The 26,227-nt window shown below is 59.5% G+C and overlaps 8 protein-coding genes across 8 annotated transcripts; all 8 read left to right on the top strand.

The window, feature by feature from the left end:
* Nucleotides 1–750: 750 nt before the first annotated feature.
* LSCM1_02503 (uncharacterized protein) lies at nucleotides 751–1,818 on the top strand (the record flags this gene model as incomplete). The annotated part of the gene is made up of 1 exon (XM_067320086.1): nucleotides 751–1,818. One exon carries the CDS (start codon nucleotides 751–753, stop codon nucleotides 1,816–1,818), a length of 1,068 nt encoding a protein of 355 aa, XP_067175461.1.
* Nucleotides 1,819–5,501: 3,683 nt separating this feature from the next.
* LSCM1_02502 (uncharacterized protein) lies at nucleotides 5,502–6,479 on the top strand (the record flags this gene model as incomplete). The annotated part of the gene is made up of 1 exon (XM_067320085.1): nucleotides 5,502–6,479. The coding sequence occupies one exon, from the start codon at nucleotides 5,502–5,504 to the stop codon at nucleotides 6,477–6,479; it is 978 nt and encodes a 325-aa protein (XP_067175460.1).
* Nucleotides 6,480–8,002: 1,523 nt separating this feature from the next.
* LSCM1_02501 (uncharacterized protein) lies at nucleotides 8,003–9,016 on the top strand (the record flags this gene model as incomplete). The annotated part of the gene is made up of 1 exon (XM_067320084.1): nucleotides 8,003–9,016. The coding sequence occupies one exon, from the start codon at nucleotides 8,003–8,005 to the stop codon at nucleotides 9,014–9,016; it is 1,014 nt and encodes a 337-aa protein (XP_067175459.1).
* A 728-nt stretch (nucleotides 9,017–9,744) lies between these two features.
* On the top strand, nucleotides 9,745–11,097 carry LSCM1_02500 (uncharacterized protein; the record flags this gene model as incomplete). The annotated part of the gene is made up of 1 exon (XM_067320083.1): nucleotides 9,745–11,097. The coding sequence occupies one exon, from the start codon at nucleotides 9,745–9,747 to the stop codon at nucleotides 11,095–11,097; it is 1,353 nt and encodes a 450-aa protein (XP_067175458.1).
* A 1,537-nt stretch (nucleotides 11,098–12,634) lies between these two features.
* LSCM1_02499 (uncharacterized protein) lies at nucleotides 12,635–14,440 on the top strand (the record flags this gene model as incomplete). The annotated part of the gene is made up of 1 exon (XM_067320082.1): nucleotides 12,635–14,440. One exon carries the CDS (start codon nucleotides 12,635–12,637, stop codon nucleotides 14,438–14,440), a length of 1,806 nt encoding a protein of 601 aa, XP_067175457.1.
* Nucleotides 14,441–17,548: 3,108 nt separating this feature from the next.
* LSCM1_02498 (uncharacterized protein) lies at nucleotides 17,549–19,261 on the top strand (the record flags this gene model as incomplete). The annotated part of the gene is made up of 1 exon (XM_067320081.1): nucleotides 17,549–19,261. One exon carries the CDS (start codon nucleotides 17,549–17,551, stop codon nucleotides 19,259–19,261), a length of 1,713 nt encoding a protein of 570 aa, XP_067175456.1.
* Nucleotides 19,262–20,770: 1,509 nt separating this feature from the next.
* Nucleotides 20,771–21,382, top strand: LSCM1_02497 (uncharacterized protein; the record flags this gene model as incomplete). Its single annotated transcript, XM_067320080.1, has 1 exon — nucleotides 20,771–21,382. One exon carries the CDS (start codon nucleotides 20,771–20,773, stop codon nucleotides 21,380–21,382), a length of 612 nt encoding a protein of 203 aa, XP_067175455.1.
* Nucleotides 21,383–23,203: 1,821 nt separating this feature from the next.
* Nucleotides 23,204–25,969, top strand: LSCM1_02496 (uncharacterized protein; the record flags this gene model as incomplete). Its single annotated transcript, XM_067320079.1, has 1 exon — nucleotides 23,204–25,969. One exon carries the CDS (start codon nucleotides 23,204–23,206, stop codon nucleotides 25,967–25,969), a length of 2,766 nt encoding a protein of 921 aa, XP_067175454.1.
* Between the last annotated feature and the right edge of the window lie 258 nt (nucleotides 25,970–26,227).

The raw sequence follows: 26,227 nt of genomic DNA, 5'->3' as shown, positions 1-26,227 counted from the left end.
GGCGAGAGAGAACGAGAAAGAGAGAGGTCCTTGCTGAAGAAGAAAGGCGTGTCTGTGTGTTGAGGGCGAAGGGAGGAAGGGCCCAAGGGAGTGGGGGGAGGCTGTGTGAGCTTCTTGCAGAGACGTCGTCACTCGCTGCCAATTTTTTCTTTCCTCCTCATTTTCTCCAGGCAAAATGAATCGCCTTCGCTGGTTGTCCTCGGCTGTCGCCCCGGGAAAAACCCTCTGTGTCGGGTGTCTCCTACCTCCACTGTCTATTCTCCTCGTCACGCCGTCTTGATCGCTGCACCGCATACACGCGCACGCACTTTTGTTCGACGAAGCGGGGGACACTCTCGTATTTCCTTTGCCGTGTGTGCCTTCTCTTGCTCGTATATAAGCAGCTTATTTCTTCGCTCCTTACGTCTGTGTTGGCAGGTGGGTGTGCGGGCTTTTCTTTGTATTTCGGGGTTGCTCCTTCGGTCGCTGCCGCATCAGCTCTGTTTACCTTTCTGTTTGCTTTTGTGCCGCGACGCACTCGACCTCCTCCTGACTGACCAGTCTCGTCCCCTCGGCGTGCCGGCAGTCGCCGCGTTTCCCTGTGTGCCTGTCTTCGCCAAGGTCCTTCTCTCGCTTGCTTGCTTTCTCGCTCTCTCTCTCTTTTGCCGAACTTGTGGGCGCGGCCTCTTTCTCCGACTCTTCGGTGCCCTCCTTCACGTGCACAGACAGCTCACTCTTGCAACACAGCCACCGTTTTTTTTTTTCACCACCATGAGGTTCATAATTCACTCTCTTTCCTACTACCTGAAGGAGTACCCGCTCCGCACGAACATGGCACTCAGCACGACGGTGGGCTTTTGTGGGGATGTGGTGTGCCAGACCATCTATGAGCCATGGACGCAGTCGCGCCCACCGCTGACGCGTGAGCGGCTGCCCGATGAGAGCCAAAGCTCCCCGTTTCTCATAACCGTTCACTCTCCGTTCCTCTGTGCTCGCCAGCGGTGGCGCGCCTACCAAGCGAGTCGTGGCGCGGCCGCGTCGTCCTCTGTTGATGGGGGGCCGAAAAGTGCGGCGGTGGCGACCTCCTCCTCCGTGGCGGGCGAGAGCACCGCCATACTCCTCGACCTGCGCCGTAGCATGATCTTCTGTAGTTTCACCTTTCTCTTTGGGGTGCCGTACTTCCTGTGGGTGTACCGCCATCTCGACCGCCTCATCGATCCAGCGTCGATCACGAAGCGTAGCGCGATTGGGAAGGGGTTCCTGAGTTATGTGGCGGCGCAGCTGACAAACCCAATTTACCTCACCTACGTCACCGCGATGGACCACTTCTTTATCTACCGCGATGGCCGAGACGGGCGGCGACGCGTGATGGCGATTCCGATGAATGCAGTTCCCAGGGCACAAGAGCATCTGGTGATGGCGGGCGATGATGATGCAAGCATGGCTGATGGGCAGCGAAGGGCCGGGCGCTTTAGCTTCGTCTTCAGTCCTCTCCGCAACACCGCGCGTGAGCTGGATCAGACGACAGTGCACAAGATGGGCTACTGCTACCGCATCGTTGACAATCACGACTTCAATGTCCACGAGTACCTCACGTGTGTGTCGCTCGATGTGAAGCGGAAGCTCGTGTACGATTTTCCCGACATCATGAAGTACGCGCTGGTCTTCTGGTCGCTCAACTGGCTCCCGATGTTCTACTACATCCCAGGCCACTTCCGCCTTGCCTACTCGTCTGGCCTGCAGGTGATATGGAGCGGGATCATGTCCCACATCCTGCATCGCTGGAAAAAGATCGACGGCGACGACACTCGCATGAAGCAGCGCCTCCACACACTGTAGGTAAGTGTGTGTGTGTGTGTGTCTGTAGATGCGAGGGGGGAGATGCGGCGTGGTGGGCGTGGGGGCGGCGCTCATCACGGAGAAAGAGTTGTGACGTGCTCAAGCTTAATGTAGAAAAACCACCGGCTGAAAGGCGTTTTTGTGGCCAGTCGGTGTGATGGGGCTCCCCTTCCATCCGCCCAATGAAAATACGCGAAGTCAAAAAGAGCTCATCTCCCTACGCCGTAAAGGTTGATCTTACCTATTCCTCTTTGCCTATGAGCGGGCCATGCTCGCGTCACCGCACCGAACTAGATCGCCGCAGCTCAGTGTCTCTCGTTCTTCAATCACAGCGGTTCCTCTAGCGCGTGCCGGCTGCCGTTTTGTGCGACAGGCGCTGTGGTGCTTCGCTGCGGAGCGCGCGCGTTTGCACGGAAGGCCCTGCGTGATGAACGCACTGCGGTATCGCCTTGCGCGCTAGGCGGGCGCACCGCACTACGTAGTCCGGTGGACAAGACGGAGAAGAGGGAGACGAATGAAGCGGGCTGCCGACCAACAAGGCACCACAAGGTGAAGGCGCTTTAGGCGGCTGTGGTGCTGAGGCGCCGACGTCAAAACGCTGCGGGTTGGCAGCAGCTCAACAAATAGGAGCGCAGTCGTCTCCGCGGGTGCGCACGTCTGTGTATGGGGGGCGCGAGGACGAGCCGGGAAGCCGTAGTCGGAGCTGCAGGCTTTCTTGCTGACTGCCGCGACTGCTGACCCAATGGACGCCGGCCTCCCCGTCGGACCGGGTGACAAAACGGCTTCGCATCCCTCGGCCTTCTATCTCCACCTGCCCAGCGGAGTGGTATGCGATGTACACACCACACAACACCGAGAAAAAAGCTTGAGAGGCGAGGCACATGCAGCAGATTGCGTTAAAATACTTTTCGTTGGTTTCTTCTTCTGCGCCTTCGTTTGCTTCCCAACTCCTTAAGTGCGCATCGAGTAGAGGGTACATGTGAATGTCACAGCGGCTACGGCTGCTGCACCCCCACCCCCGTTTCTCCGCGGCTGCTCTCTGTGCTGCCATCGGCCAAGCGAAACGCGGGTGATCGTAATTGTGAAGGACTTTGCGTAACAATAATGGCGAGGGCGTTTTTTCTGTCTTCTTCTGCTACCGCGTGCCCTTCAGAGAACAGAGAGGACACCGCCAAAGCGCGGGGGCGTCTCAGGGGTGCTGCACTGCTGCCGGTGCCGGGATGTCAAAGCGGCCGCCCTATCCCCCTGCCCGTGCCGAGCCTCCTGTGGCGGTGGTGCAGGGTCGAGCGCGCACGATGTGTGACGGCCTGGTCGTGCATGGCGCCGCGCCGGAGCGGCTCACGGAGCTGGTGACGCCTGCGCCATCGATGTGGCGGGGCAGGCCGTCAGATGGCGGGAGCGTATCACACCCGGCCCCCACAGCCTTCTGCTTAGGGGGGGCCTGAGCCGCCCGCGGCGTGGATGCGGCACTTGGTGGCCGGCCTGCTGGGCGGTGGGTGGTGGTGGGGTAGGCGTAGAGGCCGCGCTCGCTCGGCCGCGGCGGCGCCCTGCCGTCCCCTCTGTGTCTGCCGGGCCGCGCGGCACCACGCGATGGCCCTGCCGCACGCGAGGGCGGAGGAGGGGTTGAGGCGGGGCGCCGTTTCTGTAGAAGAGACAGAAGGTGCGTTGCAACATAATGGTGCGACTGTTTCGCTCTGTCTGTGTCGCATGTTCGGCTGTGGTGCATTTTGTCGGTCCCTTTTTTCAAGCGTTGCACGCTTAACTTCATCCATCGCTTGTGCGTTTGCTGCTCGGTTGTCTTTTGTAATGTGCGGGCGGAGAGGGGGACGAGAGACTTCAATGTTCATTTTTTTCTTACGTGTGCCGCCTACGCTCCCTCTCCCTTTCTCTTTCAGGCCCTCTGCATATTATCTCTATGTCCACCTCGTATATTTGCTCTTGGGGTTGGCCCGCTGTCATTCGCGGTGCCGCCATGACCTCTCGCCTCGGCTTGTCTGCTAGTCGCTCTGTTTATGTCCCCAACTAGTTGACGACTGGGGCGATGATGGAGATGGTGTTGATAGGTGTGTGGTGATGAACACGTGTTCGGAACGGTGAATGTAGACGACGTACTCCTACGCTCTTCTTCGCTGGCGCTTTGCTATCCTCTTCTCACGACGGCGCGAGTGGAGGTGTTTGCTGCGGAAGTTAGTCGAACGAAACACCCGTGCTGTGGTCTGTGTGCGTGTTCATGTGGGCAAGGCGGTTGGGCATCGAGGTGCGCGGCAAGCAGGTTTCTCCAGTAGAGGCGGCATCGCTATCTGGCAGTTTTGCTTGCAGTCTTTGTCAGAAAAGAAGACCCCTTTCTGCTCTTCCCTCCTCAGCCACCCTGTGGCCCGGTAGGTCGCGTCAGTTCTGCTGTCCGTGTCTCTAGAGCAAGCTCTTCCCCCGCCCCGCCCCCCCCGTCATCTCTTCCAGTGGCGATACATGGGGCTGAAAGGGCATACGGCTTCGAACGCTCCTCTGTGCACAGGAAAAGGTGTGTACGAAGGCCTAAGTTGTATAAACGACGCGCTCTATTCCTTCCGGCATGGCCCCTGTGCAGGCGGCACGATTGCACACACCGTAAAGGGTCGAATCGGTGGAGGTGGGACGGTCTGACTGTTGAGCGCCAGCGGTGCACACTCTGCATTTTTCATTTCGTCCCCTTCCCTCCGTCATCCTCTCTGCGACGCTGGCGAAGCGACGAGAGGATGGGCATGCACATGCTGACTAGAATGACGGCGGTAGGGGGACGACGATGTGAGGATCTCTAAGATGAAGAAGCTTAACAGACGATTGACCCGAGTATTCCCCACATTCCCCAATGGGGAGTGTGAGGAGCTCTCTGACAATGGCAGAGAAATGGAAACGGGAAGAAAAACTGACCTCGCGTCCTTCTCTCCGTGCCGTCGACCCTCAGTGGTGGGCAACTTGCCTCATGGACCTTTGCCAGCAGGAGAAGAATGTCAGCTGGAGGGGGTGGAGAGAGTGGGAGCGGCGCGTGCGCCCATCGTCTGGCCTCAAGACTGCCCTTTCTTTCCTTCCTTTTCTCGCTCATGGCGAGGGGCTGCGCGCTCTGAGATGGCCCACTGGGCTGCAGCGGCCACTCCTCCTCTGCACGTGAAGGCCGGCGATGTGCTCAAGTGACAATGTACCTCTCTCTTGCACTTTTTCGCATCGGCAACTCTCTATCTCTGGTGTTTGTGCGCCTGCCTTCGGAGGGGGGTGCTTGCGTTGCAGCGCGTGCACGTGTGTGTATGTGTCTGATCTCCCTTCTCTTTCCGTCTTGCCGAATCTTACACGCCTCCTCACGGCCGTGCATGCAGAGGACGAAAGAAAGAACGAGAGAGACTGCAAGCAAAGCAGGGCAAAAATCCTGTCAAGCCACTCGGAGGAAAACGCGAGAGAAACAAATTAGCCGATAGAGCCCCCCTTTTCTGCAAATATTCTGCGCTGAGGGTCTTCATCGCAGCTTCCCCTTCGCATCCCTACTTGAGGGCGATTTCCTCCTTCAGTGCCGCGGCTCAGGTGTTGTTCGCCTGTGGCTGTGTGGGAGCGTCCTGGATAGAAGTCGGCCTTGATCCTGCGGACGATAAGGGTGCTTTGCCACCATACCGATACAGGATTGCCTTGCAGTATAAGCAATTCCGAAGAAAAAAAAGATGCTACGCCGCAGCTTTGCATCGTTGCTGATGCGCGGGAGCGCTGTGTGCCTGCAAGGCTGGGGTAGCTCAGGCGGTGGCAGCGGCTGGGGAGGGGCCGACAGTCAGGCAGGCGGTGGCTGGGGAAGCGCTCGCGATGCGACCTCCGCAGGTAGTGGTTGGGGAGGTGCTGGCGACTCTACGACTCCGCAGTGGGGCAGCGAGGGTGGCTACGGAGGCCGAAGCGGTGGCGGTGGCGGTCGCGGTGGCGGTGGCGGGTTCCGTGGAAGGAGCGGCTGGGGCGCCAAGGACAGCTCCGATGGCTGGGGTGGCGGCAGCAGCTCGGGCGGTGGGTGGGGCAGTGACGGCGGCGGTCGAGGCTCTGGCCGCTCGGGTTGGGGTGGTGACGGCGGCTGGCGAGACGCCCCTAGCGGGGGCCGGCAGCGAAATATGCGTGGAAACTTTCGTCGCGGCCGCGGTGGCGGTGGCGGTGGCGTATGGGGGCAGCCTGCTGTGGCGGACGAAGAGGCATGGAATGCAGCTCCGCCCAGCTTCCAACCACCGGTGCGCCGCGTTGACCCACTGACTCTGACAGCGGTGGAGGTGGAGGTAGATGGGGTGAAGAAACTAGTGGGGCAGCGCGTGCTGGTGTCAGGTTTGTCGGACGAAACGACGTGGCACACCCTGAAGGATCACCTCCGCCAGGCCGGGGACATCACGTTTTGCCGCCTGTTTTCTGGCGGTCGCGGCATGGTGGAGTTCGCTGTCCCCGAGGATGCTGCCCGGTGCATTACGGAGCTGCAGGCGTCTGAGTTGGAGGGAGCCACGCTGTACCTCCGTGAGGACCGCGAGGATACCGTACTCATCAACACAAGACGCAGGATTCGCGAGGCCCGCGAAGCTCAGCTTCGGGCGCGCAAGCAGGAGGCGGAGAAGCTGCGCCGGGAGAAGGCGATAGCTGAGGGCGACGTCTCCAACGACTCGGTATCAGCTCAGTGATATCCGTCTTCGAAGCGTGGCGGTCCGCGTCAACGCTCCTGCTTGCTTCATCCTCTTTGTACTTTTCTTCAGGGAAACCCGCGTGCTGTTCTCGTGCCATTATAGCGTGCCGTGGCGTAGCAAGAAGCGGAGGTGGTGGTGGTGGGGGGAGCACGATATTCCCTGCGAACCCGAGAATCGGCGTCTGCGCGACCACAGGCGACTCTCTTCTTCATCGCAGTGGAGAAGGATGCCTCTCTGCTCGTGAGTGTGTAGGTGGCTGTCGCGCGGGATGTAGTGCCGGGTAGATACCGCCTCTTCTGCAGTTCATAGCGGTCTGCTGGAGCTCTATTTTTTGCTCTTTGGCGTCAGCCTGTGTGACTGTGGTGTCTTTCGGTGGATGGCCTGTGGATGTGGATGTGTGTGTGTGTGTGTGTGCGTGGGCGGTACCATGTGGCTCAGCGACCTTGCAGATGATCAGCTTCCTACTAAATAGTGTGGCGCAGAGCCAATGGCGCTCGCTCGCGTTACCGTACTACTTTAAGCAGCAACGACGCCCTCTGTTTATCCTCCGCCTCTTTTTCTTGTGTGTGTTCAGGTCGTTCAGAGCCCGGTGAGCCACGAAGAGGGCGCGCAACGCAAAGGCACCCCGAGGGAGAGGCAACAGGGCCGGTAACTGCGTCGCACACTCACGAGAAGCAGCGACTGCAGTTGGCGGTGTGTCGAGGGCGTTGCTGAGGGCGCCCACGCGTACAGGCCCTCTGTGTTCCTCAGAAAGGCGCTGGCCGCGCTTACTATCGAGTGGGCGGCTAACTCAGAGGACATCAGCGATGGACTTCGAGCCCCCGATGGGGGCGGGGTGGAAAGCGGATGTGTGGAGTGCTCATCCTCCGTACTTTCCTTGGCGGGGCGCCTTACTCCTTTTCCGAGCCCCTCCCCCTCCCCACTGGCAGCCACATCGTTGCCGCATAACGCTCTCTCGACTCCACCTTCACATGTGCCTCTGGCCACCTCTTGAGGCACATGGAAAGCTCTTCGCTGTGCCCCCCCTCTCCCTGTAGAGGTCTGAATGCCATACTGCTTCCCCCTGTCTTCTCCCTTCTCCCTCTCTGTGTGTCGCCTTCCCCCCCTCTCCCCACTGCGGAGCGTTGCAGCTCTTTTCTTTCACCTTAAGTGCCACGAGAGTAGGCTCTCTTCTCGCCCGAGACGAACTCCGGCACACTGCTGCACTTCCGCCCGCCATTCAGCGGGACTCCCGTGGCGGGCGTCTTCTTTGTGTCGCTGCCTTGCCTGGCACTGCCGCAAAGGTAAACAGAAAGGATTCGCAGCAACGCGAGGAAGCCGGAACACAGAACGCGGTGCCGCAGTGACATTAGCTCTCTCTTCCCTCCTCCACACCTCACCGGAGTGCACACTGGCCCCCACCGCCTCTCCTTCACGGCGTGTGAAGAGCACCGCGCATCCGGAGCGGTGAGAGAGAAGGGCCAAGGAACAAGGGGCGGACAGAGGCGACACATGCGGACTGCGGCTGGTGCGCATGGAACATGAAGGCTGCTCAGCGCGTTCAGTTTTCCCTGAACAAGCCACGCGTAGAGAAGCTCATTGTGTGCCTGGGCCTCGGCGAAGTTTCGGAGGCGCGTGAGAGCCGTGGCGCGGTGGCCACACTCGTTTCGAAGCAGCTGCTGCTGCGATGCCACCCTTCTCCGAGTGATGTACACAACCCCGATACAACCCGGGTACACGCACGCGATCGCCAAGGACGTCCCCGCAACTTCTACGATGCACAGACGATGCAGGCGCGACGGGGCCGGCGTGGCCGCACCGAGGCGCTCCGCAGCCCACAGACGTGGGACTCGAGCCGAGTGGTGGACTTCATGGGTGTTTGGTGTGACAGACTCCTTCTGGGGGACGCCCGTCATCCTGCGCGCTGCGCCCTTCTTGAGCCGCACGTGCCCGAGGCGATGCGGGGTGAGGCAGTTGCTCGCGTCGCTCAGTCTCATCGGCATTTAGGCAGTGAGGACGTTCTTCTCGTATCTGCGTGGGAGGCACTGCCATTCGGTGTGGTGCGCCTCTGCGCAGATGCCGCAGAGACTAAACGCACCACTTCTCCATCTACCCTGACTATTCCCGGCATGCTCAACTTGTCGGACGCCGTGCGGCTGTTCAAACGTTCCACTGTCGGTCCTTTTCGCCTGCAGATCGGCATAGGCGCCGAACACGGGACCAGCGCTCCCTTTGCTCATGGCGAAGCTCGGCATGCGCGCCGCTTCCTCGTACCGCTCTGTAGTTTTGTGGCCGCCCTGTGGAGTGTGAATCCTGTGAAGGCGGCCGAGTATGTTGCCTCCGTCACGGCTGCACCAGAGGCCCTGACGGACAGCACGGCAAACCTGCGTCTTTGGCATACAATGCAGCACTCGATGCTCTCCACCCGAGACACTGCCGTCCTTAACGCGTACTACAGTGACAGCGTTCTCGATGCGCGCCTTAGCCGAGACCACACGCGTTACCTCGCTGAAACTCTTCTTCGACGCCTTGCCGACGGGGACAGCGCCGCTTGAAAGCGGCAGCAGATGCTGTTCGGAGGTCGGCAGAGACGCAGTTGGCGAGTCTTCCGCCTCCAAGCCACATCGGTGACGCTCCACCTTCATATGTCTCACCTCTCTGGCTTACGTCACCACAGATGCTCTAGTTTAGCCCACATTACCCAACACCATGCCGCAAGGATGTAGGCGCCCGCAGGGGCGCTTCTAGCGCCTGGACCGCAGCTGTTGCTCCCATATTTCGCTCCCACGCTTGAACGGCTTGCGCTGTGTCGCGGCCAGCAGCACTCCAGGGCTTCCATTGCGTCCCCCTTGTCCGCTCTGCACGACCGCGTTCGCACGCGACGCGCCTACGCTTAGGCAGTGCGAGGGCAGATGACTTCACGAGCTTGTGTCTTATCAGCTCTCGCCTTGTCTTTCCTACCACTCTCTCACTGGCGTGCCCATCCCGTGTTTCTTCTCTGTCCGCCTCACCCGCCTTTTGTCCTTTTGTTCGTTACCACCTGTGTGCATGCGTGGTCGCATCGGCCGCCTATCGGCCGCGCCCGCAGCCATCAGGCCGCTGCAGCCTTTTGTGTACACCCTCAGCCCTCCCCTCTTTCTTTCCGCTTTCCCCACACACGTGCTCTCGCCACTTGTCTTTCGCCCGTGCGCACGGCACCTGCTGCATTCTACTGTGTCTGCCTCCTCCAACGCATCTTGCGCCAGCCACCTTCAACGGAACCCGCGCTTCTCTTGCTTCGAGGATGGCGACAAGAGCGCTCAAGCTGTACGTTTCGGCAACGTGCCCGTTCTGCCAGCGCGTAGAGATCGCTGCACGGGAGAGGAACATTCTGTACGAGCGTGTTCTTGTTGGGCTGCGCGAAGAGATGCCGCAATGGTACAAAGAAATAAACCCGCGCGAGACGGTGCCAACGCTGGAGGTTGGCGGTTCAGAGAAGCGGGTCGTGTTCGAGTCACTGCTGATCGCGCGGTACCTGGACAACAGTACTGCGCCTGCGGGCGCGCTGATGGGCGCTTCTGCGATAGAGCGTCACCAGATCGAGTTCTTCCTGAGTCAGATCGGCAACTTCATTGGTGCTGCGCACCAGCTGCTTGGCGATCCACTAAATTCTGAGAAGCGCAAGGCTGTGGGCGTCAACGCCGCTTACGTGGACGGACTGCTCGCGGCGAACCAGACGACGGGGCCGTACTTTTGTGATGACACCTTCACGATGGCAGATGTTGCGATCGTGCCGTTCCTGGTGCGGCTGAGGCCGGCGCTGATGTACTACGCAGGATACGACGTGTTCTGCAAGGCGCCGCGGATGAAGGTGCTATGGGCTGCTGCCGTGAAGCGTGCGTCTGTGCGCGACACGTTACCCACGCCACAGCAGTGCGTGGAGAACTACCGCCATCTAGTGCCAGAGGACGCACCGATGATGGGCGCGAATGGCGGCTACGTGCTGTACAGCAATCGCTTATGTCCTTTTGCGGACCGCGTGCGCCTCGCGTGCCAGATGCGTCAGTTCCAGGTGTACCTCGTAGAGGTGCCGCTGCATCCACAGCCGGAGTGGTACAAGAATATCAATCCCCGCGAGACGGTACCAACGCTGTTCACACCGTGCGGCGAGGCCATACACGAGTCGCTGCTGATCGCCCAGTACATCGACTGCGTGGCGACTGAGGGTGCTGTGCTGATGCCGCGTGGAGACATGGAGAGTGAGTACGAGGTGGGCTTCTTCATGGAAAACGCTGAGAATTTTGTTGGAGCACTCCTCTCGTGGTACTTCGGAGGCGGCGAGGATGCGCAAGCTGAGCTTCTATGGGCTGCTGGCGAGCTCGAGAAGCATCTGGCGAAGCATCCGTTTGGCGATGGCCCCTTCTTTGGCGGCAAGAGGATGAATGCCGGCGATGTGGCCGTTTTACCGTTCCTGCTGCGAGCGAAGTCACTGAGGCTGGAAGTGGCGGGAGGAGTGAAGTTCTTCGATCAGTTTCCGCTGTTGAATGGGCTGATGGAGGCCGGCATGGCGACACCAGAGGCAAGGGACGTATTTTGTACGCCGGAGGAGTACAGGGCGCACATGCATCGCCTTCAACAGAAGGCCCCAGAGGAGTAACGGCACGGTGAGTCCGTAAGCGTGTGCCAATCGAGCCAACATATCTATATCTATATATATATTTCATCTCTGCATTGCGTCGCGTTTGTGTCTTTGCTGATTTCTACGGTCGTCTCTATGCGTGTGCTCTTCTGCTTGAGCAGAGCACAGCTACGTGACGGCCACTGGGCCTCAATGGCGCAATAGTCACGCTTTTGTTTTTCGGCTGGTCGAGCGCGCGCACGTCCACACGAGCAAAGCTGGCGGAAACACAGAAGGCAACGCGGTGCGAGGAGGTGAGGGGGGGCTTTTCATCGCATGGGCTGCTTTCTCCTTTGCAGAAAATAGATGCGCTCGTGCGGAGATCAGGTTTTAATTGCTTGCTGCTTTTATTTATGGCGCACATTTTCATGCTCTTCATGGCTGGAGGCGACTGTGGCAACGGGTGCCTTCGTCCCGATCGCTCGCTCGCGAGTGCTTCGCTTTGCCGGGCGTGTTGTGGGCGCGCATTCGAGCAGCTCAGCATATCTGTGTTGCGGCACATGCGATTTAGGGTGAGTCTTCACAAGCTCAAGTGGTGCGGCGTCAGCCAGCGAGATGCTGCGTGTCCTGTGGAACTCGCGCCTGCACCAGCTTGTACACAGCGTCGTCTCGGTGACTTCGCGAGCGTCTCTTTTATTTCTTCTGTGTTTCTTTCTCCCCTTTCCCGGTCGTGCTACCGTCCGCCCCCTTTTCCTCAGCAGCCTTCGCCGCTTCGTGTAGGCGAGCGCCTTCACCACTTTTCCCTCGCTCCTTGTGGAAAACCGTGTGCATTATGGTGCACCGCTTGCAGGGTATTGTGCGATCTTCGCTGCAAGCGCTCTGTTGTGAGAGCGATGAGCAGCTGTGCTCACTCATGACGCTGAAAGGGATGGGCAGGCCGTGTTTTCGTGAGTCTGTGTGGCTCGAGGTTGCTGATTCTTCAGCACGTGTGCAGGGGACTGCCGGGCTTTCCCCAAAGAGACGGCTTATGGCCATCATGGTGCGCCCCCCTGCGACCGTCGCTCGTACACACGTATCGATGTGCGCGTACGTGCGAGTGCAAAAGCGCGTTCGCTTCCATCCACGACGTTGAAGGCTGCCGGCGATGTTACTGCTGGGCGAAGACTTCTCATGCCCTCGCCCCACTTCTGCCTCAGAGGTAGCGAGAGTGCGGTGCACGACCTGCGGGAGGGGTTGGGGGCTCTCACGGGGGGAGGGGGGTGGCGCTGCGCCGCAGTCTTGCGTTGCTTGCCAGGCACGGTATGCTTTCTGCACAGGCTGTGGCGACCGGGGTGTCTCTCCGACGCACCGGATGCATTCTCCAACTGCTGCCCTCCCCTCTTCCGCTTTGCCCTTTGGTATGCCTCGCTCCTCTCATCTTTCCGCCCCAGGGCCTTCGCCTCGCAAAGGAATCCGCACGAGAGCCGCACCCCAGCACTGCGTCGGCGGCGGCGCTCGATGGCACTTCGCTACTTCGGAGGGACTGCTCCTCTTCCTCACATCTCTCCAGCAGAGAGGTGTACACCGACCTATACTCATGGAAGGCAGCGGCGCCAGCACATCAGCGGAGAGGGCAGCGCCGCTTAGCTGGATCGCTCCTGGTTTGTGGAGCGACACACCTCACGGCGCCGTGCACCGCGCGGTAGAGGCGCAGCCTCAGCCATTGTGGCGCTGGCTATGGCAGCAAGCCTTAGCGGATGGTGCACGGAGGCCGGGCCCGTCGTGTGCTGTGGCGGATGCGCCGGATCAGGAAGCAGGTACAGAGGGCAAAGGGGACGTCATAATTGTTGCTGCGTTTGTACTCAGCATTCCACTCCTCGAGTGCCCATGCGCCGAAGATGCAGCACTCTCGGAGAGAAGCGTGAAGGCTTCAGCGCGTCGCTATGTGTGTGTCTCGCTCGGATCGGGCTCCCGATGCCTCGCCGCCCACGACGCGCCCCCCTCTGATGCGGTTGAGAACGTGAGACGACGCTTTGAACTGCGCGACGGCCATGCCGAGGTGATGGCGCGCCGTGGCTTCATCGCATTTCTGCTGGAGATGGCAGAGGCCGATGCACGCTGCGGTGACCGCGCCTTCTCAGACCCCTTTCTGCGCAGACGCAACGGCTACTGCAGTGGAGCTGCGGCGGCCGGCTTCTCGAGCGGCCCGCAGTGGGAGCTGCGTGAGACCGCTGCAGTGCACCTTGTGTGTACTCGATGGATGTGTGGCTCGCTGGCTGCGGTGGCAGGCCGCTCGGGCCGCAGCGGCCACCTCCTCTTGCGGGCCGCCTGCGGCTGCTGGCTCGACTCTACTGTTCGGTCGGAGGTTTCAGAAAGCGATTCTGCGCATGAGTCTCCCCCCGTCACGCGCGTCGGCGGCTACTCCTTGGCTGCCCACCACTCGCCGCTCAACGGGGCGGCACCACTCTTGTACGCTGCACGTGTGAAGCCCGGCAAAGGACGTGCAAACCTCTCGATGTCGTGCACAGATAAGGTTTGGCGGTGGTGTGCACTTGGGGTGCAAGGCCATCGCCGGGCCTCTCTGTTTCCGGTGCCGATGCGGCTGTCCTCAATCCACATTCTGTGGCCCCCGCCTGGGGACGATGGGGATATGCGCGCAGCGGCGGACGATGCAGCAGCTACGTTTCAGTGGCGGAGTCGCAGGTGGTGGCCTCATGCAGACAGAGACGAGACGGCGCCTCCGGCTCCTGGGTTCGCTTTTTTTAGCAGTGCAGAATTTGCCGTAGCGCGCCCGTCAGCGGCCGCGTGGCCACCCGATTCCAATCTGCCCAGTGACAGCAGTTACTCGCGTAGTCGGTGGCTGTGCGTCAGGTCTGCGGCGGCGAACCGCAAGCGCGGGCGTGGTGAGGAGGCAGGAGCGCTGACTTCAGGCGAGGTGACTTGCAGCTGGCAGTTTGGCCATTCCGCAGGAGACTACCGTTGCTCTCTTGTCTTGAACACGAAGGCCGGACTGCCGCAAGGAATGACAGGGCGTGCACTGGCGAGGCTCTCCTGCACCTTCTTTGGGAGTTTGTGGCAGCAGTGCCCGCTTTCCCGTCCGTGGATGGGCCATCGCGTGCAGCGGCTGCAAGCGGCACACAAAGAAGCCGCGCTGATATCCCCTTCCTTGACGCTGAGCGCGGCCTCGGCATCGTGCTCCTCGGCTGAAACTGGCGAGTGCGGCTCCCACAGTATCACCTCTCACGCAGAGGGTCTTTCTATGAGCCAGCGCGTGCATCGCTGTCACCTGCAGCCGTCGTGCACTGAAGGGGACTCGGTACGCTTTCTGTGGGCATCATCGCCACAGATAGGTTGCCCTGATTCGATCTTCGTAGCTGCCGAGAAGCGCGAAGCCACACAGTGAGATTCAACGCCCGCGGGTGCATGTGCTGCCGAGAGGGAGTCGAGACGTTTGGTACTGGCCGCAAGCCATGCGCTGCTCTGACAGGGATGGCTGGCTTGAGGCCCTCTCCCCCACCAAAGCAGAAATGTGGGGTATTCTCCACCGAGCCGGCGCCGCTTTGGGGCCCTTTCACGGCAAGTACGCCCAACCACCCACCCAAACACCGACACAGTAAAAATGTTTCGGCCACTGAGAGCTTTCGTAGTCGATGCGCGCCTTCCGCCCTATTTCAGTTGCTTCTTTGGCCATCGCAGTTGCTTCCTGTGCGGTACGGCTCCCGTATGATACTCGGGTGCGGTACTCTGTGTGTCGCGCACCACTGAGATTCTGCACGCCGGTCGAATATAGAGGTGGATTCTTGCCACACATTTCTTCGACTCGCATGCTGCCTCTTCTTCATTTCCACTTTTGATCGCCCGTCTCTTCCGCTGTCCCTCACGCCGTCTGTGTTGTGCTTGGGCTTTCATTCACGGGTAATTGTGGGTGACTGACGCTGACGGCGTGGCATGCATGTGTATTGCTGCCTGCCGTGTTGTCTGCACTGTGGTGTTAGCTCCCCCCCCCAAGACGACACGCTGTGAGCTCTGCGCGCACAGGCACATGCGGGCAAGCCGCCCAGAGACACCCTCCCCGCGAGGCGTGAGGGAGGGCCGGATGGAGACCGTGAGCCGTGTGCGCACGGGCTGCCACGCATTGGCGGCACGACGGATCGCATCCGTGCAAAGCATTGAGATGCGCGGCGTCGGTCACATCTGAGTATGTGTGCTGATGGCGCCCTGGTGCCGGAGGCGCGACGTAGCGGCTGGGTGCAAGGCCTCCGGGCGCCGTTCCCTGGGGTCGTGCGGCTCGCTCTTCGCGGTGGACGAGCGTGCGCGTTGGCGAACCGCTGCTGCCCGCACGGTAGACGCGGCCGCTTCCGCGCCTGCCCCGTGTGGTGGACGCTGCCCGCGCGGGTCATGGCGGGCAGTCCGCCGACGGGCGCTTGGCGCCGATCGCGCAGAGGAGGTACCCGGAGGGGGCGCGAGGAAGGATATTGTGAGGGTAGGGGAGAGGGCCTGATAGCCGCACGCCGTGCTCTGACGGCTGGATGGCTCGTCCTGGGCGAAGAGGATGCAGTGGTGGTGCAGCCAAGGGGCAGATGAAGACTGACAATGTGTGCCCGATCACTGACTTTTCGGCGGCGAGGGTGATGAGGAATCAGCACACTCTGAGTGAAAAATGGCGCATGCCTTTTTTCTCAGGTGCTCTCCACGTTCGCTCTGCTGCCGACGTGGTCTCTGTGTGAGTGTGCGGTGTAGACAAAGAGGCCGAGTGTGCGTGTGCATGTGCTTAGGGCTTGTACACCTTCATCGCTCGCGGTATGGTGTTGGGCTACTTTGCCGCTCGTGCTTCGGCGGCTGTGGCCATCGCTGAGTAGGCACGAGATGTATGTGGGTAAATGTACATGCTTTTTTGTTTCTTGCCCCACTCGAGATGCAGGCACGCCGGCGCTCTCGTTTCTTCGTTCAGCACATGGCTCCTTTGGCTATGGTACTTCCGCAGCCGCCTTTGGTCTTCCGTCTCGGTATCCGTTTCTTCAGTCGCGTAGGGACGAGTCGGTAGTGCGTGTGAGGCGCCGTTCGAGGTATAGGTCGACCATCTTTCCACGCGCTCTCAGCGTGCGCTGCGAGCAGAGTGAATAAGAATCCTCTGCTTCCAAAATGGAGGCACGCGGGGGGGGGTGGCGAGGCGTGAAGGGATACCGTGTAAGCGTTCCACGCCCATCCATGATACATCCCGCGGCCTGAGGTATGCTCGCTGTGCCGACATCGTTCATGGCTGTGCTAGGCCTCCTGCGGTGTTTGTGAAAGGGGCATAGAGGGCTCGTCGAGGAGCTCTGTACCAATTTTTAGCCCAAGTGTTTCTACAGATGGTTCACAGCCACGCCGCGTGCGAGGAAAGGCGGATGCACCCCTTGCAAAGCCTTCTTGTGGCCCCTCTTGACGCTCGTTTCATGCCTCTTCTAATGCGTCCGCTCCCGTACTCCGCCGCTCCTGCACCTCTCTTTTTTTTCACTCCCCCTTTACCCCGTTTTCCCCCGGCCATCGCATTCGGTGTCGGCATTCACCGCGACCTTCCAAATGCTGTCGTGCATAACGGCGGCCAAAAATATGCTCGCCTCTTCTTTTTTTTTTGGGGCGCGTGCGTTTTCGAGTGTGCGCCTCTGTGCAACGGCTGTCACAAACAAAAAAAATACACCGCCATTGCTCCTTCTCTTACCTGCAACAATCCGCTCCATCCCTGTTCACCTTACCCTCCCTCCTCACCTCTCCTCACCCTTCTTATGCGCATTCTGTGCGCCGCTGCTGCTGTGCCTCCTCTCTGTTTCTCGTCTGTGGGGAAACGCTGAGCTCAAAATGCACTCGGTGTGCATCGAACCTTGCTGATTCTAGCTTCGTTGCTCTCTCTCTCGGTATCACCGCACGCCCACGATCTGTGGCACTCTGCGTGCCGCACAAAGAGAGCCTTCTTCATTAGGATTGCTGCCGTGTCCCGCTCTTCGCCAGCCGCCGCTCTTCGGCGTGTTGCACATCGCTGCCGCTATCCCGTGTGCATAGGAATGACATCGAGACCCGTTCCGTAGCTTACCGACACGTGTATGAGGACCCGCTCTTTTTCACAAGTAAAACCCTTGGGTGGCATTAGCCGAAGGAGGCGAACGCGTGCGCGAGGAAGCTAAAGGGCTGGCGACTTGGCGCTGGCCTGTCGTAACGCCCCCCCGTACCCTCCCCCTCCGATACGCAACCGCAGAGACCGCTCACCACCCAACGAGAGGGCGTAATCAACGTCGTGCATTTTCCCTTTTCTGTTTTTTTTGGCCCTTTTCTCTTTATTATTGGAGACTCTCCGCTGTCAAGAATATCGTGCGCTTGCTGCGTGTTGTAGCGGCTCCTCAGCGCCGGCACGAAGCTGTTGATATCTCGAAACGAGGGCCGCCGACCCTCTGGTACTTGGCACTTGTAGGAAGATTCGGAGGCTCTTTTGGCTCGTCTCTTGGTTTAAGGCTGGCTGTGGTGCCGGCGTAAGGTAATGGTGTGTTGCTGCGAGCGTAGTTGGAGCGACATTGTGGTGGTCACTGCTCTAGTGTGCACCACCATGTACTCTGCCCAGAGCTTTTACACGTACTTGTTTCCAAACACACTGGAGGCCCTCGCGACTGCGTTTCTTCACCCGTTCATCGACGTGAGTGCCGATGATTTACTCGCCACACGGGGAGCCGCCCCTTCCGCGGCAGGTAAGAAGACGCGCTGGTCGAGCGTGTCGCCGATGCGGATGACCAATCTGTACGATGTGAAGCTGTGGGGATGGTTGCTCTTCCTCACCTCAGTGTTCCTGCTGTTAATGGAAATATGGGCTTACACCATGGCTGTCATGGTGCCCCCTGGTCGGGTCCCGGCTGTGTTTCGCCAGCGTGCAACGAAGAGCGCGTCGCTCGCGCTCAGCACCTTCTACGAGCCGCTGGCCCGCTCCGATTCTCCCGTGGCCCTCTACCCGCCTGACCGGACACACTTCAGCGCCCAGAAGCACCGTCGGCTGCGGACGTTTGGGGCAAGCGTGACGGTGGAGGAGGGAGGTAGCCGGTCAACTCTTCCGCCAGCGGACGCCATCGCGCCAGCGACGAAGCCGTTGTACGAGCAGTTTTTTTTCAATCCCAAGGCAAACAGCTACACGAGTGTTCAGAACACCCACTTGAACTTCTGTCCGATGTGCACCACGTACAAGCCGCCGCGCGCCCATCACTGTAGTCGCTGCAATGTGTGCATCCTCAAGTACGATCATCACTGCCCATGGCTGGGCCAGTGCGTCGGCTTCTACAACTACAAGAATTACCTTCTGGTTCTAATGTACACGTGGCTTCTCACGGCGTGGGCGCTGATGTTGCTGTCGATTGCGCTCACGGTGTACGTGCTCGACTCAAGAGAAGATCTTTTCGGCATTGCACGACCGCACGCCTCTCCAGCGGGCTCATCAACGACACCACCACCGCGCAAGGGCCTCGGTGTTGGGGCCAACATTCTTGAAGAACTCGATGTTGGCCCGCCTTTCTTCGGTGTCATGGTGTGCATGGCGCAGAGTGCTCTCTTTTTCGCCATGACCACGTACTTACTGAAGCGGCACTTCACGTATGCGCGACACAACATCACCACGATTGACATGGTGATCTACGAGAATGAGCGGCGTCTCTCCTCTCAGGGAACGTCAGGGGACTCTGACAGCGACGTGGACGGGACATCGAGAAGCGATGCGGACTCGGCTGCCTACCATACACGCACACTTCAGTCGTTCATGCGCCGCAACATCTATGACCTCGGTGTGCGGCGTAACCTCCTCCAGATCTTCGGTGATGCGCAGCTCACAAACCCTGGTGAGGACGTCGACGGCAACCCGCTGCCACGCCGATGCTACACTGACTGGATGGAGAGTGACGTTCCGCGGCACCGGTGCTTCGTGGTGCGCTGGTTCTTCCGCCTTCTGCCAACGGCCGCATACCCACCGCAGCGCACCTGGAAGCAGATCGACATGTCGACGTACTCCGCTAGCAGCTCCATCCACATGGCAGCGCGAAGCCACGCCGGCTACGGCACGATGCAGGGGCGGGAAGAAGGCACTGGCGCAGCCGCGCCGAGCATTGTGACGGGAGCCTCACTACTCACTGAGCTAGGGGTGGAGGAGGAGCAACTGCTCGGGCTGCGTTTCCCCACACGATCAGCCATGGGCCTTCACTTGGATGGACAGCGGTGAGGCGTCGGGCCGCTGCTGTTCGCACGAGCAATGTCTTTTTTTTTCGCGCGCATGTCGTCCCGTGTGTGCGTGTGTGTATGCGCGTGTGCTGTTGCCTCTGTCTAATAATTTTTACACAGTGCGCGGTTTTGTCCGACCTCAACAGTATGTCAACATGTGTATGCGTACCTACGTGAGTGGTGCGCGTACACCATTGTAGGTGTCGTTCAGGGTTGTGATAACGTCCTCTAGCTGTGCTGCCTTCCCAGTCCACTCAGTATTATGAAGGCCGTATCTCACGAGCTTCGACGTCGAGGAGTCGGTGTGCTGAGAGAAGTTTGACAGATTGTCGAAGGGTGGGGGCCGAGGAGGCGAGGAGCGCAACCGCTGCAGTTGACGCTGCGACCGCCTGCCCGCCTGTCTCTGTTTTACCTATGCTGGGTGTCTCTCGCGCTTTCCGTCATGTTGCGTTCCTCTGTTCATATATATATATATATATGCAAGGCCTCTCTGGTTTCGTTCTCCTTTAGATTCATTACTCACTCCGTTGCTCGGCCTATGCCATTCGTGCGCCTCTCTGTCCGCCCGCTTCTCCCCTGCTGGCACACATACGTCGCTCCTCTATTCTTCTCTATCCCGTAACGGCTCCCCCCTTTGCCATCATCCCCCCTCCACTCTTCCCTCTCTCTCTCTTCCTACGCTGCCTCTACGCCGACACGCATCGAGCGGGCCAGTGAAAGGACAGGAGCTAAAAAAAAAGAAATCACTCTACCATTGATGGCACTCTCACTTTCATGTATCTTGCTCATCTTTGTGTGTGTGTGTTGCGTGTAGGAATGGCATCGCTTTCCTCGACTACTGGGGAGGGGAGGGTAAGGGGGCGAGCGACGGGGCACTTTCTCGCATTCTGCGTGCGAAGTGCATCCATTGGTGTTTCCCTCTGTGTGGAACAGGTGTGGGGGGCAGGGCATGACGGAGTGGTGCCAAACACGATCTATGTGACGAACACGCACACATACGAAACACAAATCAGCGGGAGCGGGTGCTCTCTGCAGACAAGAGGCGCTTTCCTGTGTCTCCGCGCCAGCTTTGTATCTATAGTGCCCGGCGTGCTCGACATTCCACCGAGGAGCACATCACGGCATGCCGAGTGCGGGCCTCGGCTCCCTCATCTCTTGATTTTCTCTTGCGTTGATGATTTGATGGATAGACGTTAAACCGGTCGCCGTTCATGCGTGGTGCAGTAGCCGTCGGCGCTGACATCGTTATCGGCTCTCTTTCAGATGCTGCCCTTGCGCCAGCCGGCGATATCATTTTCTTCATCTCTTCCTTTCCGCCGATGCGGTGCGCGCGCACGCCATGGGCACATGCGCCAGGCTTGCCAGCTGTCGCGTTGGCCTTTCCTTTCGCGTGCTGTGCACGCACAACACGCTTGCCATATTGACAATTGCTGCGCGCGCACTGCCGTGTGTCTCTTTTTCTTTTCTCACTGCTCTGGTGACAAATCTGTTTTGATATTTAGCGAAAGCGATGCGCCGCTTTGTGGTGCCCCGCGTCGGGACGGCGCCGCTGGCATTGGCGCGGCGCCTCATGAGCGACGAGGACCGCTACAAGCAGTTCTCTGACATACTCTCTCAGGCACGTGCACCCCGCCACTCTCCAGAGCAGGGGGGAGCGCCAGAGCTCTTCAATGGCCGATTCGAGCCCGGAAGCGGCTTTATCGACCCCCAAAGCATATCGCAGATGCAGCGCACGCTGCGAGCCAACTTGACACCAGAGATGCGTGAAAGCATGGCGTCTATGCTGCAATCGGCACTTCAAGGTGGTGATGGAATGCCAGGGGGCTCAGTCGGCATGATGGCGTTCGGTATGGGCGAAAACGAAAAAGGGAAGAAAGTGGCGCGGGCTGCAAAGCTGTCCTACGATCTCAAGACGGGGAGGGTGAGCAAGGATTTTGTGGAGGAGCAGCTGGAGCCGGATGATGTCAGTCTTCCAAAGGAGACGGTGGAGGACTACAGCACTGAGAGTGCGCTGGAAGTGGAGTTCGTTGAGGATCGCGAGAAGGCCGGTGGACGCGCTGGCCAATCCGCGACCGTCTCTGAAGCGGAAGCGGAGCGGAAGCCAAAGGGGACGACGCTATAGGGTGGGGCCTAAGGAGGCGGGCGTGGCTTCTCTACCAACGAGGACGGCAGCGAGCGCGTGGACCTGTCCGTGCAGTGGCCTCGCGGCCCTTTGGTGTGGAGGAGGCCCTCGCATGAGACTGTTTCAGCTTTTTCTCCTCTCCACAGCCTCTTTCTCTGAAGGTTCTGTCGCCGTCTCTGCTGCACTTCTGCTGCCTCTGTCAGTCGGCTGAAGCCCTGCTTGCCTCTTGCAGCCCCCCCTCCCTCCTTCCGCTCTTCCTCCTTCTTAACGTGCAGGGCGGCGTCCTCGACGGTGGGCGTGCTAGGTGGCTTTGGCGGTGATGTCGCTTTTACACTCGGCTCTTCGAACTTCGGCCGTGGACTCCCCTCCCCTCTCCCCTCTGCTCTACACTGTTTCCTGTCGCCTGCTTGCTGAGTTTTCTCGGCTTGCTGGGCGATGTGTCACCTTTTTCACGAGGGCTGCACCGGGAGTGAGGAGATGCGCTGAAGGGCACGCGGAAGCTCTGCACGAAAAGAGCGCTCTTCGGAGGAAGCCGAGAGGGGATGAAAAAAAAGATTCGAGCCAATGTGCTCAGACCCGCTTCTTGTGCAGTATCTGTCGTCAGCCTCACGACACACATATATATATATACAAGCACACAAATGCGGGCGTGATCACTGTCCTCTGCGCGCTCCGGCATCTTACTGGCTGCGCGGCTCTTTATTTACCGGTGCACCTTCTCCAGGGATGCACAGGGGGGTGCATGATGAGCGCAATCTTTTTTTTTTGCTTCAGCGCTTGAGCACATGCGTTCCTTCAATGATACTCGCTCAGTTCGCGTCTTTGGAGAGAGAAAAAACAGGAGTGCATGCGCTTGGCGTTGAAGGCGACCGCGCTGCTGTTCATGTCTCTTTCTCTCTCTTTGGATCCGACTGGTGAATACTTCCACCTCCTTCCTCACCTCTTCTGCGTGCTCACCGTTTCTGCCGCTGCTGCGGCTGCATTTTGATGCCTTTTCATGCACACATGCATGACCCCGCGCGCCATGCCTCCCTGACGTACTCGAGCCGCTGCCGCTGAGAAGCGCGCTGCCAAGGTACAGCTGTGGGCACGTCTCTAAAGAGTCGTCGCGTGTTGCTGTCGGCGCAACAGGGAGACATTGTGGGATGTAAGCATTAGGGTCTGAGGACACCCAAATACACATACAGACACACACACACACCCACATACACACACCGATGTGTGCGTGTGTGTGCATGCGCAGCCTGACCAACCACCGCTCATCGCAAACCTCTTTGTTGCGGTATTCTCGTGCTTCGCTTAGTTAACGCGCTTCTCTTTCAACACTATTGCGCCCCTCGCGTTTTTTGGATTTCTGTTCGCCCTCTTCTCTGTATCTTCGCGCGCCGGTCTCCGCCTCGCCCCTTTCCCGCCAGCTACGTTTGCTCATCGTGAGTTTCACTACCTCCTTCGCTCCTCATACAAACTTTGTCTCCTGTGCCGCTTCCACCTCACCTTTTTGGGTCTGCCACAGTGCCGCTGAGGACGCTGCCTCTGCCCCTCACGCCTTCCCCCCTCCCCCTCTCAAGCCCCACGGCAAACAGGTAAACGCAGCGTTTTAACATTCCCCCTCCTGCTCCCTCTATTTTTTTCGACCCTCTCTTCGATCAGTATCTGCGCGCCTCTTTTACCTCAGACATCTGCGCTCAGAGATAGAGGGCTGAGCGTCGGTGCGTTGATGGTCGCTGTGCACGTCGACTCGCAGCGCTCCGTATGTGTTCTCTTTTCTCCCACTGCACCGCTCCCTTCACCTCTCGTCAGCGTTAGAGCATCTGATCGGTCATGCCCTCCACGAGCCGCAATGCGAAGCAGCGCATCGCCTGTCTCGCTGGGCTGATGCCGATCTGCTTTTACGTGGCCCTCGCAATCGTTTGCGGGCTTCATCGGCGGTGGATATCCGTCGCTTTCTCGATCGCATCTGCATTCACGTTTTCTGTGCTGGCAGCACTGAATGTTGCCGCCATCATCGCTGTGGTGGTGGCTCCGCCTCGCACGAAATTTGCAAAACGGCCGAATGAGGCTCCATGCCTGACGCATCTGAGCTCTTCTGCGGCGAGCGCCAAGTCGCGGACAGACCTTTCGGCCATCGATGGGAACTGGAACCCCACGAACGCCCAGCGGTCTGAGGAGGATGCTATCTTGTCCAGCATTACGGAGTCGACGATGACGAACTCGACTGCCACTGTGGTGGGCGCCTCTTCGAGGCTGATGGACGGCAGTGTTCGCGCCTCAGTGAATCCTTTGCTCTCGGTCAGGCATGCTGCCCGCACTGTGTGTGCTGCGCGTCAGCAATCCTCACAGACCCCTGCCGAGGTCGACGTTGCCGAGTTAGAGGAGACGTACATTCTGTCGCCGCCGTTTGCTATCGCCAATATGTGTAAGAAAGGTGCGTTTCCGGCCATATGCGCATCTCCGACGAGTGGGCCAAGCGGCTCAAAGTCATCCCCGGCTGAGCAGATCGTCGTGGAGAGAGACACCAGTAAATTTTATAGGGAAAAGGGGCGCTCGCTGAAGGAGCACACGCAGCGCACCTCTCTGCTCTCGACTCCGCTACCAGACCCTGCATGCACCCCGACTGACACACGGCAAGTGTCTTTGCCCCCAACGGTCCTTTTCATCTGCCTGGCCGACCCCTCGAGGCCCACGCGCACAACGTTCAAAATTCTTGTCCTGCTCTACGTGACAGTAACGCTTTCTGTCGTCACGCTGGCCGGCTCCGTCGTGCTCGAGTACGATACACATTGCCTCTTTCTAGCCTGCCCTGCGCTAGGCGTGCCGTGGCTATGGACACACCTCGTACCCCTGAAGAAGGCGTTGGATAGCACACCGGCGATGTCCCAGAGCTTTTATGCTCGCATGGTACGTTTTCTCACTCACCGGTTGGCCATGCTAAGCATCTGGATTGCCTCGCTAGGCGTCTTCGCTGCGGCCCTCACGCTCGAATTCGTCCGCTGGACCCCATACTCCATCGGCGGCGAGGCGACGCCGGACGCAATTCGTGTGGTAAGTTACCTCGCCCCAATCCAGATGGTGGTCATCATGGGCGTTTCGTTCGCCAACCTTATGGAGATGCGCGGCGCCAGCGTTCATGACAACGAGGGCGTGCTGATGGTGGCAGATCAGGTACCTGCTGCGGCAGATTTCAGTGGGCGCCTACCAGCGCAGCGGGTGTCTCTTGTCGTCGCGCCCGGGCACAAGCCACCTGACCAATGCGATCAGCCATCATCCTTTGCGGGCTCAGACCGTGCTGTTGGCCCATCTTCAGCTCCAAGCGGGGATGCCGTGCCGTTGGCAGCAGCCGGCGCAGGCGAGCAGTGCAAAATGCTCCCCGCCTGCTTCCAGCAGATCCTCTCTGACGATACGTGCTCAACCCTCTCTTCGATTGTGCGGTCGTCGACAGGGAGCAGCATTTTCGTTCCACGTGTCCGTTCGGCTTCATCTGAAGCGCTGTCTGTGAACAGGAATCATGTGCAGGATTCGCGCTCAGTCGGTAACGGAAGCGCTGGGCACCCCGGCAATTCTCAGCTATCCGCCATCATGACCTCCGTCCCGCAGCTGAAGACGGTGACGATGCTCTACGTAGCCTACCGCGATATCTTCGGCGAGGACAATGCAGTGACGAGCGCGCCCATCGCGTCCGACGAAAAACGCGGCATAGCTGCTAACCGAAAGAAGCAGCAGACTGTATCGGCTAACTTTGAGGCCTTGATGGAGGCGCTGGAAGACGCCAGGGAGAGAGGAAATGCGGACGCGAATGCCTACATGCTCACCGCGTACGAGGATGCGATTTGTTTGGTGTGGGGACTCATCCCTTTCAGCAGCGAGCCGGTGCTGTTGGCGATCGAAAAGGCGCGTCAAATCATGGAGGCCTTCAGGAGTCGCCCGAGGCCGCCACCGAGTTTCGGCAGCGCGCAGCAGGAGCTGGTCGCGGCTGTGGTGTCTGCCCCACACTCACTTGTGGGCCTCATCGGCTCCGGCTCAAATCGTGGAATCCACTTCTTCAATGCGAGCCAGCACGTTCTCGGAGCTCAGATTCTGCGCCGCGGCCTCGCCATGTATCGCCGCCTTCCGTCCCTGCAGGCTTCGCATGATGAACAGGAGAAATTGTTTCACTGCATCTTGCTGGATGGACGGTCGTGGACCAGCACCGCAAGCCACGTTCTGGCGCGTCCGTGCTGCCTCCACTGCTACAAAGAACCTGGCGCGAGCGTGAAGCAGCCTAATCAGTCTCTTCTCCCTCGCGATAGCTCGACAAAGCCGGCCAGCCGGCAGTTCTTCGTCATATACGACTTTTTGGAAGTGGTGCAGGCCAAGGAGGAGGAGTGGCATCTCGTGGTGCAGCGGCAGGAGCACCTCGGCTTGAAATATTGCTTCCTCTCGGAGGCGGTGCAGCTGCTCCATCAGGGTAACGTGAATGGCGCACGTCAGGTACTCGAGGGCGCCGTGCACAGCACGTCCTCACCGGATGACGCTGACAACATCACACTTGCGCTCATGATGCTGGAAGATTTGAATCGCGCAGAGGACGAAGTGCCCAGCGCTATGTAAAAACAACAACATCGACATATATTCCTTGAACCACGTCGCGCTGTTCAGGCGCCCCTTCTCAGGGCTGAGGACATTTTCGGTACCTCCCCAGCCCCTCCTCTCCTGTCTTCGTTTTACTCCGAATCGTTTTTTCCTTCTCTTGTGGGCGTCTCCCGTGTTTCAGGACGAAAACACTTCGATGTCGACAGGCGTTCTCTTTGGTGCCGTGGCGATGCTATATTCTCTTACGTTCACAGGTGCAGCGGCACCCGGCTGCGT

The sequence above is a fragment of the Leishmania martiniquensis genome, chromosome 33, assembly GCF_017916325.1.
Source record: "Leishmania martiniquensis isolate LSCM1 chromosome 33, whole genome shotgun sequence".
Classification (NCBI taxonomy): Eukaryota; Euglenozoa; class Kinetoplastea; order Trypanosomatida; family Trypanosomatidae; genus Leishmania; species Leishmania martiniquensis.
Note: the sequence above shows the minus strand (reverse complement) of the source record. Positions and strands in the feature narration are given on the sequence as shown.